Consider the following 13771-nt stretch of genomic DNA (forward strand, 5'->3'; position numbering starts at 1 on the left):
AACACATCGATTCAGTGGTACCTGTGGTACCAGAGGCACCGATCCCTCTCGCTCTCCTGGCTTCAGCGAAAGCAACGTGAAGCCATGGAACCTGCATTCGCTCCACAAGATGCACACACACTTACTTTTTAGGAGGGGAAAAGTGCGTCGTATACAGCGAAAAATACGGTAAATGGCATCTCTGCCTCTACAATGAAACCCTCTCATAAACAGCCCAAATATCCTTCTAAGAGGGGTACCTCCCCCACTCTCATGTACACAGATAATAATTCTCCTCTTGACCTTAGTGTAAACGCAGCCGCCCCTTTTGACCAGGTAACGCGCTAACTCCACGTGGTTGTTTGCGACAGCCTCCATCAGCGGGGTCCGGCGTAACTTGTCCACTGTGTTTATATTGGCACCAGCCTGCGGGGGAAGAAGAAAAGTTAAACAGGGCTTGTATATTCCCCACGGTGCAAGCCCAAACCTAGCTCACATGTCACACTGAACAGTTTAAGGTAAAGGGACCCCTGACCTTTAGGTCCAGTAGTGACCGACTCTGGGGTTGCAGTGTTCATCTCGCTTTATTGGCCGAGGGAGCCGGCGTACAGCTTCCGGGTCATGTGGCCAGCATGACTAAGCCGCTTCTGGCAAACCAGAGCAGCGCACGGAAACGCCGTTTACCTTCCTGCTGGAGCGGTACCTATTTATCTACTTGCACTTTGACGTGCTTTCGAACTGCTAGGTTGGCAGGAGCAGGGACCGAGCAACGGGAGCTCACCCCGTCACGGGAATTCGAACCGCTGACCTTCTAATTGGCAAGCCCTAGGCTCTGTGGTTTAACCCAAAGCGCCACCCACATCCCTTCTAAACAGTTTAGCCAGACACTAAATTGACTAAGTCAACTAGGATAGGGTAGGCCTAGTTTGTAGGAAAGGCTTAGTTTAGTCAACCAACAAAAATAGGCCTAATTCGTATGTCATTGAGGAAGGATGGGCAGAGATATATTAGAAACCAGGGGAAGTTTGAGTGGCTGAAGGTGGCTGAGTTGGTGAAGGAAAGGGAAGGCTAAAGGCAAGAATATAAGAAGAAAAAGGATTGGGAAGATAAGATGGGGCAAAACTGCAGACAGTTATACAGATCAAACGGATGGAATATTCTTGCCAATGACAGCTGGCCACGGAGTTTTGTTTGTTGTTACTTTTTGCTGTCATGATGTTTATTTCAGGGTGGGTAAAATTAAATGATTTTAAATAAATAAAATCGATTATTTATTTATTTAAATTGGATTTTTTTGTTTGTTCTAATTTAAATCAGATTTTTCAAATAAAATGCTTTTGGAAGAAAAACCTTTCTAAAGCTAGTTTTCTATTTAAGATACATTCTATTTAAGATACATTATAGTCCAAAGGCTATTCATCAGGAAATAAGGATTTGTTTTTCATGTGTGCTAAAACAAAGTCTAAGGTGGTTGTTTTTTTAAAAAATTGTTTACCCACATCAATTAACAAACACGGATACATATGCCATAATGTTATTGTTTTAGTTAAATAAATTGTTTAAATTGCTATTAAGGAAATGATTATTTTTCTCCTTCCAGCAGAAAAATTGTCCAGATATAAACAGTTAACTTATTAAACCTCACAATAATTTCATAATTATCGGTCTGTGTAATTCTAACAGTACAGTGGTACCTCAGGTTACATACACTTCAGGTTACAGAAGCTTCAGGTTACAGACTCCACTAACCCAGAAATATTACCTTGGGTTAAGAACTTTGCTTCAGTATAAGAACAGAAATTGGGCTTCGGCGGTGCGGCGGCAGCAGGAGGCCCCATTAGCTAAAGTGGTACCTCAGGTTAAGAACAGTTTCAGGTTAAGAACGGACCTCCGGAACAAATTAAGTACTTAACCCGAGGTACCACTGTATAACCAAATCAGTAATTTTTTATATAACTGTAAAAACTACTCTGAAAATTTATTATTTCAAAAATGAAACCTTCATCGGGTTGTAAATATTAATATTATACCAGCAGGAATGAGTCTTTCTGTATATATATATATTTATAAATCAAGTCTTACTGACTAGTGATTTAAACTGTGAAACTGTGATTTAAACCAATTTGATTTAAATCAAATCCACCCTGGTTTAATTTTCTTTCCTGTTCCAATTGCAAATTGTGGGGATTCAGGACAAGGAGTTCAGCTTGTATTCAGGAGAGGATAGAAAGGTAGAAGAGGCCTAAATGCACAAACAGAGGCACATGACACAAACACACACACACACGTCTCGCACCTGCAGAAGGACATGGCAGATTTCCAGGAAGCCTTTCTGTGCCGCGGCATGGAGCGGGAATCGTTTGCTCTGCTGCTCGCTCTGGAAATTGGGGTCCAAGCTGTCCACTGGAAAGGAAGGGCAGACGTCTGGGAGCCGAGAGACATAAAGCGACTCACTAAAGCAGGACGCCTCAGGGCTACTTCCCAAGTGCATGCAGAAGCGGCTGTAAGAAGCAAGTCGCTAACCTCCCTAACACGGGTTTCAGGCCTTGGGCATGAAGAGGCATTGAAAGACTGGGAAAGAAACCTGTATGTTCACTGCTCTCTTCACAAGGCCCTCATTGAAGCCATCAGGGGTCCGTTTGAGAGATCGCAAAACCCCAAGGGAACAGAGGAGGCTGCTTTGTACAGAGTCAGACCATTGGGTCCACTGCCCACTAAGCTGCGGCCCTTTCCCAGGCAAGAGGGGTTTTGCACGCACTCATGGGTCCCCGATGCTTGTGCCCTAGGCGTCTTCGTACGCTGCCTACCGAAACTGATGGATGCTGAGACAGAGTTTGCAAAAACACACACAGTGGTACCTCGGGTTACAGGCGCTTCAGGTTATGCGTTTTCAGGTTGTGCACCGCACCGAAACCGGAAGTACTGGAACGGGTTTCGGCGCTCGCACATGCGCAGAAACACCAAATCACGCTTTGCGCGTAATAATAATAATAATTTATTATTTATACCCCGCCCATCTGACTGGGCTTCCCCAGCCACTCTGGGCGGCTTCCAACCAAATCTTAAAATACAGTAATACATCAAACATTACAAGCTTCCCTAAACAGGGCTGCCTTCAGATGCAGAAGCGCCGGATCGCGACCCGTGCATGCACAGACGTGGCGCTGTGGGTTGCGAAGGTGCCTCCTGCAAGCATCACGTTCGCAACCCGAGGTTCCACTGTAGAAATGTTTTAAAGCATGCAGCCCACAAGAGCATTCCCAAACCACCTCTTAGCCATATTATGACAATACTCTGCTAATTAATTAATTTTTATTTAATTTGTATATTGCCCTATACCCACAGGTCTCAGGGCGGTTACAACATAAAAACACATAATAAAAACACATAATAAAAACAAAAAACCCCGACACATTTTAAAAGGGCATTGGATATCAATCCGCCCAAGGCCTGGTTTAGGAGGAATGTTTTTGCCTGGCGCCTAAAGGTGTATAATGAAGGCACCAGGTGAGCCTCGCTGGGGAGAGCATTCCACAGACGGGGAGCTACTGCAGAAAAGGCCCTGTTCTCCTGTTGCCACCCTCCAGACCTCTTGTGGGGGGAGGCACAAGAAGAAGGGGCCTCAGGTGATCTCAGCGTCCAGGTAGGTTCATATGGAAAGAGGTGGTCCTGGGGGTACTGAAGTCCTGAGCCTGGCTTTAGAGGTCAAAACCAGGACTTTTTTTTAATTTTTAAAGTATGCTTGTTTTTGCCACTGGCCTCCCCATCTGAATGTCTACAACACAGAGGATCAGAGACAAGGATGCTCAGACGAACTTACGCAACATCAGGACCACTTTCTGGAGCTCCCCTTGCTTGACCGAGAGATAGAGCTGGCGGGGGTGAAAACGCAGCTTCTTGCGCCTGAGAGAGATCACAAAGGAGCCAGTGTGTTATGGAAGTTAGAGGGTCGGAATACGGCCTGGGAGACCACGGGTTTGAACCCCTACTTGGCCAGGGAGCCAAGTTGGGCCAGTGACTCGTTCTCAGTTTAACCTACTTTGCAGGGTTGTTGCAGGGATTAAATGACCCGGTGGAGAACCATGCAAGCCCCCTTGAGCTCCATGGAGACAAAGGTGGGATATACCGTATTTTTCGCTCTATAGGACGCACTTTTCCCCCTCCAAAAATGTAGGGGAAATGTGTGTGCGTCCTATGGAGCGAATGCAGGCTCCGCGGCGACGTACCAGTCCTGGAAGCCGGAGGAGGAACAGAAGGGTCTCCTTCTGTTTCTCCTCCCGCTTGGCAGCGACGCGCCTGTCCAGCGAAGCCCGAGGAGGAACAGAAGGGTCTCCTTCTGTTCCTTCTCCAGCTTCGCTGAAGGGCGCTGCGCCTTCTCCCTCTCTGCGCAGCGCCTCTCCTGTGAAGGAGGGGCGCTGCACAGAGAGAGAGAAGGCGCAGTGCCCCTTCAGCGACGCATCTGTCCTGGCTTCTGCTTTAGCCCTGCGCAGCCTCTTTGGGCAGGGGGAGCCTTCATCCCGCTGCCCTGAAGAGGCTTGGCGCGCTTATCCCAGAAGCCAGAACAGCCAGAGGCTAGCCCAGAAGCCAGATCCCTCTTGCTGTTCTGGCTTCTGGGGTTCAGAATAATTTTTTCTTGTTTTCCGCCTCCCAAAACTAGGTGCGCCCTATGGTCCGGTGCGCCCTATGGTGCGAAAAATACGGTAAATGCAACCGATATATGCCAAAATAAATAAGAGGAAGCTTTCTCTCTGGCCGATGCCTTTGCCCCACAGGCAAATATTTAAAATTGCCCCTAATCTGCTTTACTGTAAAACCCCACGATACTGCTTGAAGTTAATAAATATTCACCAACACAATAAAAACAGTAGTAAAGGTAAAGGACCCCTGGACGGTTAAGTCCAGTTAAAGGCAACTATGGGGTTGTGGCGCTCATCTCGCTTCAGGCCGAGGGAGCTGGCCTTTGTCCACAGACAGCTTTCCGAGTCATGTGGCCACCATGACTAAACCGCTTCTGGCGCAATGGGACACCATTACGGAAACCAGAATGCACGGATACGCTGTTTACCTTTCCACTGCAGTGGTACCTATTTATCTACTTGCGCTGGCGTGCTTTCAAACTGCTAGGTTGGCAGGAGCTGGGACAGAGCAACGCGAGCTCACCCCATCGCAGGGATTTGAACTGCCAACCTTCTGATTGGCAATCCCAGGAGGCTCAGTGGTTTAGATCACAGCACCACCCGGGTCCCAATAATAGCCAGTCTTGCTTCCACGAAAATAGAGCGCTTCACTTACCGCTCCGATTCCTGTACCACCAGGGCCCGCTCCAATTGTTCCCGGCCGGCCCCTGGAGGCAGGCCCTGAGCGGACAGCACCGCCCCGTTTGGTAGGGTCAGCCGTGGCCCCGCACTGTCGATCCCTGGGCCGAGACCCGCCATATCGTCCTGCGGGGGCTCTACGCTTGAGCCCCCCCGCATCCGAGCACTGAGGAAAGGAGATTACACAGACCTGTGAAATAATCTTGTATACACTATACATTTAAAGTGCAATGACACCCCTGTAACAGACTTAGTTCCCCCCACCCTACCCCCCAAAAAATCTTGGGAACTGTAGTTTTCTACTGGTGCTAAGGGAGCTGGATATGTTTAGCCTGGAGAAGAGGAGGTTAAGGGGTGATATGATAGCCATGTTCAAATATATAAAAGGATGTCACATAGAGGAGGGAGAAAGGTTGTTTTCTGCTGCTCCAGAGAAGTGGACACGGAGCAATGGATCCAAACTACAAGAAAGAAGATTCCACCTAAACATTGGGAAGAACTTCCTGACAGTAAGAGCTGTTTGACAGTGGAATTTGCTGCCAAGGAGTGTGGTGGAGTCTCCTTCTTTGGAGGTCTTTAAGCAGAGGCTTGACAACCATATGTCAGGAGTGCTCTGATGGTGTTTCCTGCTTGGCAGGGGGTTGGACTCGATGGCCCTTGTGGTCTCTTCCAACTCTATGATTCTATGATTCTATGAATTCTCTCCCTCTCTGTGCAGTGCCCCTTCAGCGAAGCGGCAGGAAAAACGGAGCCCTTTCCATTTCTCCTCCCGCTTCGCTGAAGGGGTGCTGTGCAGAGAGGGAAGGCTGCACAGTGCCTCTCCAGCGAAGCAAAGCCAGGAGAGCAAGAGGGATCGGTGCACACTGACCCCTCTCGCTCTCCAGGCTTCACCAAGGCAAGGGGAAGCCTCCAGAGCACGGCGGGAGCGCTCCCTCTGCACTTTGGAGGCTTCACGTTGCTTTCGCTGATTCTATGATTCTATGAGAACCCTCACAGAGCTCCAATTCCCAAAGTGATTTAACAATCCCTCTTCCCTAGGAACTCCATGCTACAATTATGCATTTATTTCTCATCTCCTCTGAGAGAGATGAGAAATACAGTCACGCCTCGGGTTGAATGCGCTTCGGGTTGAGTGTGTTCGAGTTGCGCTCCGTGGCAACCCGGAAGGAATAGAGCTCGTTACTTCCGGATTTCGCCGCTTACGCATGCACAGGCGCTCAAAATGACGCCACGCGCGTGCGCAGAAGCGACGAAAAGCGACACGCGCATGTGCAGACGTGCCGTCGCTAGTTACGTTTGCTTCTAGATGCGAATGGGGCTCCGGAACAGATCCCGCTCGTATCCAGATGTACCACTGTAAATGCATAAATGTTTCATACAATGTTTTATTTTAGGCGTAATGTCTAAAAACATAAGTCACCGGCAGATGAAGCTGATGGACTATATGGAAATGGCGGAAATGACTGGCAGAATCCGAGACCAGGGAGAAGAATCGATGGAAGAAGACTGGGAAAAATTTAAAGTATATCTACAGAAATATTGTAAAATTAATGAATGTTAGAAGAATACTGGAATGAAGTTATATGGTTTTAGCAGAAGTGTTATTAAGAATTATATAAAAATTGATTGTTAATGGGCTAAAGTGGAAAATTTAAAGTTAAACTGTGTTAAGATAAATTATAGAACAAAAATTGAGAAAGAGGGAAAGGATTTGCTGAACCAGCTCATTTGAACTAGAATACAGAAAGGGGAGGCGCGAGGAAGTCGAGGAAACGGGTGAATGAAAGATAGAGATATGAAATTTGGATGTGTTCTTTAAATGTTTTTGTTTTCTCTTGTTGTTTTGTTGTATTGTTTTTTCTTTCTGTTTTTGATGTGTTGTTTGTTAAATTTTTTACTGTTTTTTCTTTTTTTTACCCTTTTTCTTTCTGTAACTATTAAACATTTAATAAATATTACTTATAAACAAAACAAAACGTAAGTCACCAAGGAAAGGCCCGCACTATTCCTTTTCTGAGGAGCCAGCAGTCCTGGTTCCAACTGGCCAGCATTGATCTCACCTGGGCTGGGTAGTGTCAGCACGGCCTGTGCTCTCAGAGGCTCCCTGGCCGTGAGAAGGTGGAATAGGGACAGGAGTGGAGGTGTCCGCCTTGGCTATCGTGATCTCCTGGGCCTCGGAAGCATCTTCCCCACAGTGCGGACAGAAGATCATGCCGTTCAGCTGCGACACACAGGCCTTGTGGAAGCGATGGGCCACGCGGAAGTCAGGGTGGCACTCCAAAAAGGTGCCCTGGGGCAGGAAAACAGGCCGTGAAGTATAGGAAAGGGGCAAGGGAAATAAATAAATAAATAAATAAATAAATAAATAAAATAATAATAATAATAATATACAACATTAAAACACAGCCTCATTTCAGTGGAACTCAATCAAAAACTTGGGGGGGGGGGTAAAAACATCAAATCTTCACCAAGGCCAACTATCCAGACTGGTCCTACGTGGGCCAGAAAAAAGCCAGGGAAGACCCCAAAGAGGAGTTCCAACACAGAAGGAGAAAGGAAAAAAGAAAGAGGGGGAGGGGATTAAGTTGATTCCAAGCCGAAGGCCAGGCAGAACAACTCTTATCTTATAGGCCCTGCGGGGCCCTGGTCTCATGAGACAGAGCGTTTCACCAGGCCGGAGCCACTGTTGAGAAGGCCCTGGCTGTGGTTGAGGCTAATCTAACTTCCTTAGGGCCCGGGACCACTAGGGTGTTGCTATTTATGGACCTTAAGGTCCTCTGTGGGGCATATTGGGAGAGGCGGTCCCATAGGGACGAGGGTCCTCAGGAAACTCCTGAGCTCGATGGCTGAGCTTCCAGAAGTGTCCCAGAGCCCTCTACAGACAAAGGCGGCAAACAAGGATGGGAAGCAAAGGGCCTTGGCAACTGTCAAGATGTAAGAAACCTCTCTGGGTTGACAGGGCCTAGTGTAAATATTGGAAGCCTGGCCCTTCCTGCTGCAGTTCAGACCTGAGCCTCAACAACAGGCCTCAAGGGACCTTGACTTGCCCCTGGTCAGGCTCCAAGTATTAAACTGCCCCAAGATGCTTAGATGGGCACTGGCTTGGGTGGCTTAAAAAAGAGGATTGGATAAATTCATGGGAAGATAAGGCTGGATCAGCCATGGCAGGTCTACCTCCACTGTTGAAGGCAGCATGCCTCTGAATATTAAAGGCAAAGGGACCCCTGACCATTAGGTCCAGTCATGGCCAACTCTGGGGTTGTGGCGCTCATCTCGCTTTATTGGCCGAGGGAGCCGGCGTACAGCTTCCAGGTCATGTGGCCAGCATGACTAAGCCGCTTCTGGCGAACCAGAGCAGTGCACGGAAACGCTGTTTACCTTCCCGCCATTGTGGTACCTATTTATCTACTTGCACTTTGATGTGCTTTTGAACTGCTAGGTGGGCAGGAGCTAGGACTGAGCAATGGGAGTTCACCCCGTCGCGGGGATTCGAATCGCCAACCTTCTGATCGGCAAGTCCTAGGCTCTGTGGTTTAACCCACAGCACCACCTGCATCCCGCCTCTGATTATTATTATTGATTAAATTTGTATACCACCCTATACCCATCGATCTCAGGGTGGTTCACAACATGAATACCTGTTGGTAGGACTTGCAAGTTGGCCACCTGCTTGCTGGCTTCCCAGAGGCACCCAGAGGATGCTGGACTTATTGAGCCTTTGGCCTTATCCAGCTATGTTCTCATCTACACTTTTATTCCCTGAGCCCTAAAAAACAACAACTGCCAGCAACATTTATATTCCACGTTTCTTTCATCATGGGATTCTCAAAGGATCATCCATCTGGGCACAGACCAGACCCAGACCTGTTTAGCTTTGAGACGTGTGGGTCTGGGTGATACACAAATTTAATTTAATTTAATTAAGCGGGTGGCGCTGTGGGTAAAAGCCTCAGCGCCTAGGGCTTGCCGACTGAAAGGTCGGCGGTTCGAATCCCCGCGGCGGGGTGCGCTCCCGTTGTTCAGTCCCTGCTCCTGCCAACCTAGCAGTTCAAAAGCACGTCAAAGTGCAAGTAGATAAATAGGCACCGCTTACTAGCGGGAAGGTAAACGGTGTTTCCGTGTGCTGCGCTGGCTCGCCAGAGCAGCGATGTCACGCTGGCCACATGACCCGGAAGTGTCTCCAGACAGCGCTGGCCTGTTGAGATGGGCACACAACCCTAGAGTCTGTGAAGACTGGCCCGTACGGGCAGGGGTACCTTTACCTTTAATAATAATAATGTGGCAGCTTCATCTGCTTTGAGACCATACTATGTTCTTTCGCCAGGGCCCAGCCCAGACAGGTGCAATCTGGAATCACAATCTTCCTCTCAGATGCCTCATGAGTTCTGGCGATGCCTCCCCCATCGTGACTTGCTAGCAAGCCTTGCATACCAAACACCCAAAGGTTTCCTTTCCTCACCGCAGTGCAGAAGTAGCCACACCCAGGGCAGCAGTGATGCTTCACCATCCTGGCTCGGTGGGCCTCGCACAGGACCATGAGGGGGACGCGGCTCGAGGGACGCATCGTCTCCCGCTTCAAGATGCTGCTGCTGCAGCCGTTCAGCTGTGAATAAGCAAACAAGATGGTCGCTCGCTTGCTCTCTCCGGCCTACGGCTCACAGTGAGGCAGGGCAGTACTGCTTTAGACTGCTCACATGCCCAATGCTCCTCTCTCAATCAATCAATGCCTGTGTTTCTGTGTGCATGCACAACACCTTTCAGAAACATTTTGCCACTATTCTTCCATTTAACTTTGAGTCCGAGAGAGAGAGAGAGAGAGAGAGAGACAGAAATCTCATGATAGGATGAACCTGATGTATTACATGCACAGGTAATAATGATTATGATGGCGATAATAACAATAGTAATCGTTTTCATCACCGTCGCTAGTAATTATTATGCTTAACCCTTAGAATCTGGAACAAAACATTGCAGTGTATCCTTTTCCTAACAGGGCACTCCCGTTCAGGGTTCCAGACAGCCGTTTTTTTAATTAATTAAAAGCATTTCTGGCCTGCCGGCCACCGCAAACAATTTCCTCCAGACAAGATCATTCCACTCTTCCACAAACACCCCCTTGGTTTTCTTGTCCAGCTGAAGCTCTGCATGCTGTAACAACTGAGCATAAGTCATCCTCACTGGGCTGCTGACGGATCTGTTTGTTTGTTCTGTCCCCTTGAGGTTTAGTTGTTTCAAATATATATATATTTGCACTTCTGCAAACTTTGGGGCAGCCCTGAGCAGCCAATACCTCCCTCTCATTTTCCTCAGTGGCTGCTCTTGAGTTCCATTTCCGTTGGCACTCGTCACCTGAGTTTGCTGCTAAAAGGAAAAACGATGATGCTTTATAATAAATGAAGGGCCTGCGATGGATCTCTGGGGTTGTAACGGGACAAAAGGAGGAGGAGGAGGCGGCCTCTAATATATGTTCAATAACAGCTTGTTCTAGATTTCCCCTACTTTCTTTTTTTTATAATAATATTTATTGCTTTTTGAACAATTTATATACTACAAAACAAGAAGAAAAAAAAGAACAATACAATACAGAGACACTACACAACACTAACACATTAAACTAACAAAACCAAACAAAAACAATTTAAACAATTTAAAACAAACAAACAATTTCAATGTCTTATCTTTCATTCCCTTATTTCACCGACCTCCTCGCACCTCCCTTTTTGTATTCCACTTCTGTCAATTGTTTCAGCAATTCCTTTCCATCTTCCTCTGTTTTCTGTCCTATAATTATCTTAACACATTCTAACCTTATTTTACCTTTAAAATTCTATTAATCTATTTATACTTAAATCCTTATAACATTTCTACTAAAGCCATATAACTTCATTCCGGATAATATATGTTCAACAACAGCTTGTTCTAGATTTCCCCTACTTTCTTACCTCTCCATCCGCACTCTCAGTTGCCATGCATTGGTTTCCAGCTTGCTGGCTGAGGCGCTCAATGGTTGGAGCCTCCATGCGGCAGGAGCAGAGGGGCAACTCCTCAAAGCGCTCCGTCTCCAGAGAACTCGTCTCATTCGACACCCCTGTGGCGGGAAAGAAAAGGGGGAGGAAATAGGACCAGGAAATGGCTGCTTTTCACAAAACAAAACCCTACCTCTACTGCATAGCCTTGATGCTGCAACCATCCCCTGGTCTCACAAGCTGCATCCAAAACCCTCCTCTATTATCCCTTTACAGAAATCGCGTTTGGCACTTGAGGTTGAAAACACTTTTAAGCTAGCTATTTATGTTCGTGGAGCGATCTTAATGCACGTGAGCAGCAAAGTTTTAAAATGGCATCTTCACTGGCGTTAGCATTCCAATCAATTAAATCCTCCTAAATACTTAATATGTACATTATGGAGAATATAATATGGTTCTCATTAAAAGGAGAGGCATCTTTAATAATATTCAGAGGGCCTTCTCGGTAGTGGCGCCCGCCCTGTGGAATACCCTCCTATCAGATGTCAAGGAAATAAACAACTATCTGAGTTTTAGAAGACACCTGAAGGCAGCTCTGTTTAGGGAAGTTTTTAATGTTTGATATTTTATCGCTTTATTATTATTATTATTATTATTATTATTATTATTCTGTTGGGAGCCTCCCAGAGTGGCTGGGGAAACCCAGCCAGATGGGCGGGGTAATAATAATAATAATAATAATAATAATAATAATAATAATAACAACAATATATCCTTTTAATGTGAACTGTGTTTGAATACTGCTTGGGGGTGGTGTGTTTTTTTTTTAAAATCCTCCTCAGTTTGTCAGAATAACAGTACCAAACTATAGAACAGAACAGTTCTCATTAAAAGGACAGACACCTTAAATAATTATATCCTTTTAACAAGAACTTCATTTCAATTCTGCTTGGTTGTTTTTTTTAAAGTCTCCTCATTTTGTGAAAATAACAGTATGAATATAAAAAATGACAATTAGTGACTTTTCAAAATGAATCTTCAGGCAGAAGCAGTAAAATCCGACACCTGAGGCAAACCACCTCAACTTGCCTAGCGGTAAAGAGTTTTGCCCTGATGTCTCCTCTTTATAGCCAATGGATGTGAATAATATTCAAAGAATATTCTGGGGCCTTCTACTCTGGGGTGACCTACGCTGTTAAGACTGCTTTCAAAGACAAATTAAAACTAGTTGCACATAAACACAGAGCAACTAGATAAGTCAGTTTTTTTAAAACTTGGGTATGGGTGTGCATGGAGACATCACAACTCCGAAATGAAGTCTACTGGGTACCCAGACTCTGGTTGGGTTGAGCAGCAAGGAGACTTCATTCTGCATTTACTATCAGTGGCCAAGATCTTCCCATCTCCTAAGAAGGGGACTGTTGCCACCATCGCTTCCTGATCACTAGCCTGCCCAGTATTAAAAGAGGTTCTTTTAAACTGAGGCAAAGTCACTCAAGCTCCACCCACTGAGGAGGACACAGGCATGAAGATCAACCTCCTGGAGCCTTCAGATGTTTTGGACTACAACTCCCATCAGTCCCAGCGAGCAAAAGAGGCGAAGAAGGAAGTAGTGAACAAGGCTTGCTCAAAGCTACCCAACCCACAAATTCATAGCTGGGGTTGGGTTTGGACGCACCGGCATTGTTGGGGGACAGCGCCCCCTGGTTGGGCAGCTCCAAACAGCCAAGAGGCACCTCCGTGTACTCGCTCTGTGTGGTTGCTGGGCCACCATTCAGCCCTGGAGAGGGAGAAAGAGAAAAAATAATGTCCGAAGGGAAGGGAAGACAACCATTCCAGCCTGCCAGGTGCCTCTGCACTTCGTCTTTTTAAAAAAATCATGCCAAATTCCGCTGCAAGGATGTCGAACCTCACAGAGGCCTTCCAAATATCGTTGGACTACGAATCCCATCATCCATTACCATTGGCCATGCTGTCTAGGACTTCTGGGAAATGGCGGTTTAACATCGCCTGGGGCTATAGACGGAGCAGCACAGCCTTGGCTGAGAGAGACAGGAGTGCTGTGAGGATACACTGGGCAGGGCTGGCCAATATACAACACGCCACATCATGGGTTTTGTATTACTTAGCACTACAAGGGGGGAAAGCTCTGGCCCTCCAGATGTTGTGAGACCACAGCTTCCATCGTCCCTGGCCATGCCAACTGGGGCTGATGGGAGTTAGAGTCCAGCAACATCTGGAGGTTCCCCAACCATGTCTTACTGGTACAGTGGTACCTCGGGTTAATCACTTAATTCTTTCTGGAGGTCTGTTCTTAACCTGAAACTGTTCTTAACCTGAGGTACCACTTTAGCTAATGGGGCCTCCCATTGCCGCTGCCCGATTTCTGTTCTCATCCTGAAGCAAAGTTCTTAACCCAAGGTACTATTTCTGGGTTAGCAGAGTCTGTAACCTGAAGCATCCTTAACCTGAAGCGTCTGTAACCTTCATATTCCCAACTTTCTCCCTCCC

The 13771-nt window shown here is 46.8% G+C and overlaps 2 protein-coding genes across 6 annotated transcripts in view; both read right to left on the minus strand.

Annotated features, from left to right (window-relative positions):
• ZBTB12 (zinc finger and BTB domain containing 12) overlaps positions 1-13771 on the minus strand; it is an 86475-nt gene that overhangs the window by 39747 nt on the left and 32957 nt on the right. The gene's annotated exons all lie outside the window — the stretch shown is intronic.
• Positions 1-13771, minus strand: part of EHMT2 (euchromatic histone lysine methyltransferase 2) — a 43345-nt gene that overhangs the window by 13731 nt on the left and 15843 nt on the right. For 3 of the 5 annotated variants that reach the window (XM_083424666.1, XM_083424664.1, XM_083424667.1), the window contains 8 exons: positions 12939-13040; positions 11237-11382; positions 9754-9897; positions 7355-7584; positions 5272-5460; positions 3800-3882; positions 2276-2382; positions 283-405 (listed from right to left, as the gene is read on the minus strand). In XM_083424666.1, the coding sequence (XP_083280792.1) occupies positions 283-405; positions 2276-2382; positions 3800-3882; positions 5272-5460; positions 7355-7584; positions 9754-9897; positions 11237-11382; positions 12939-13040 (1124 nt within the window). Of the gene's footprint in view, positions 1-282; positions 406-2275; positions 2404-3799; positions 3883-5271; positions 5461-7354; positions 7585-9753; positions 9898-11236; positions 11383-12938; positions 13041-13771 lie in introns of all 5 variants that reach the window. The other 2 variants (XM_083424665.1, XM_083424663.1) reach the window with 1 other exon arrangement.

The sequence above is a fragment of the Podarcis tiliguerta genome, assembly GCF_965153285.1.
Source record: "Podarcis tiliguerta genome assembly, chromosome: 2".
NCBI lineage: Eukaryota > Metazoa > Chordata > Lepidosauria > Squamata > Lacertidae > Podarcis > Podarcis tiliguerta.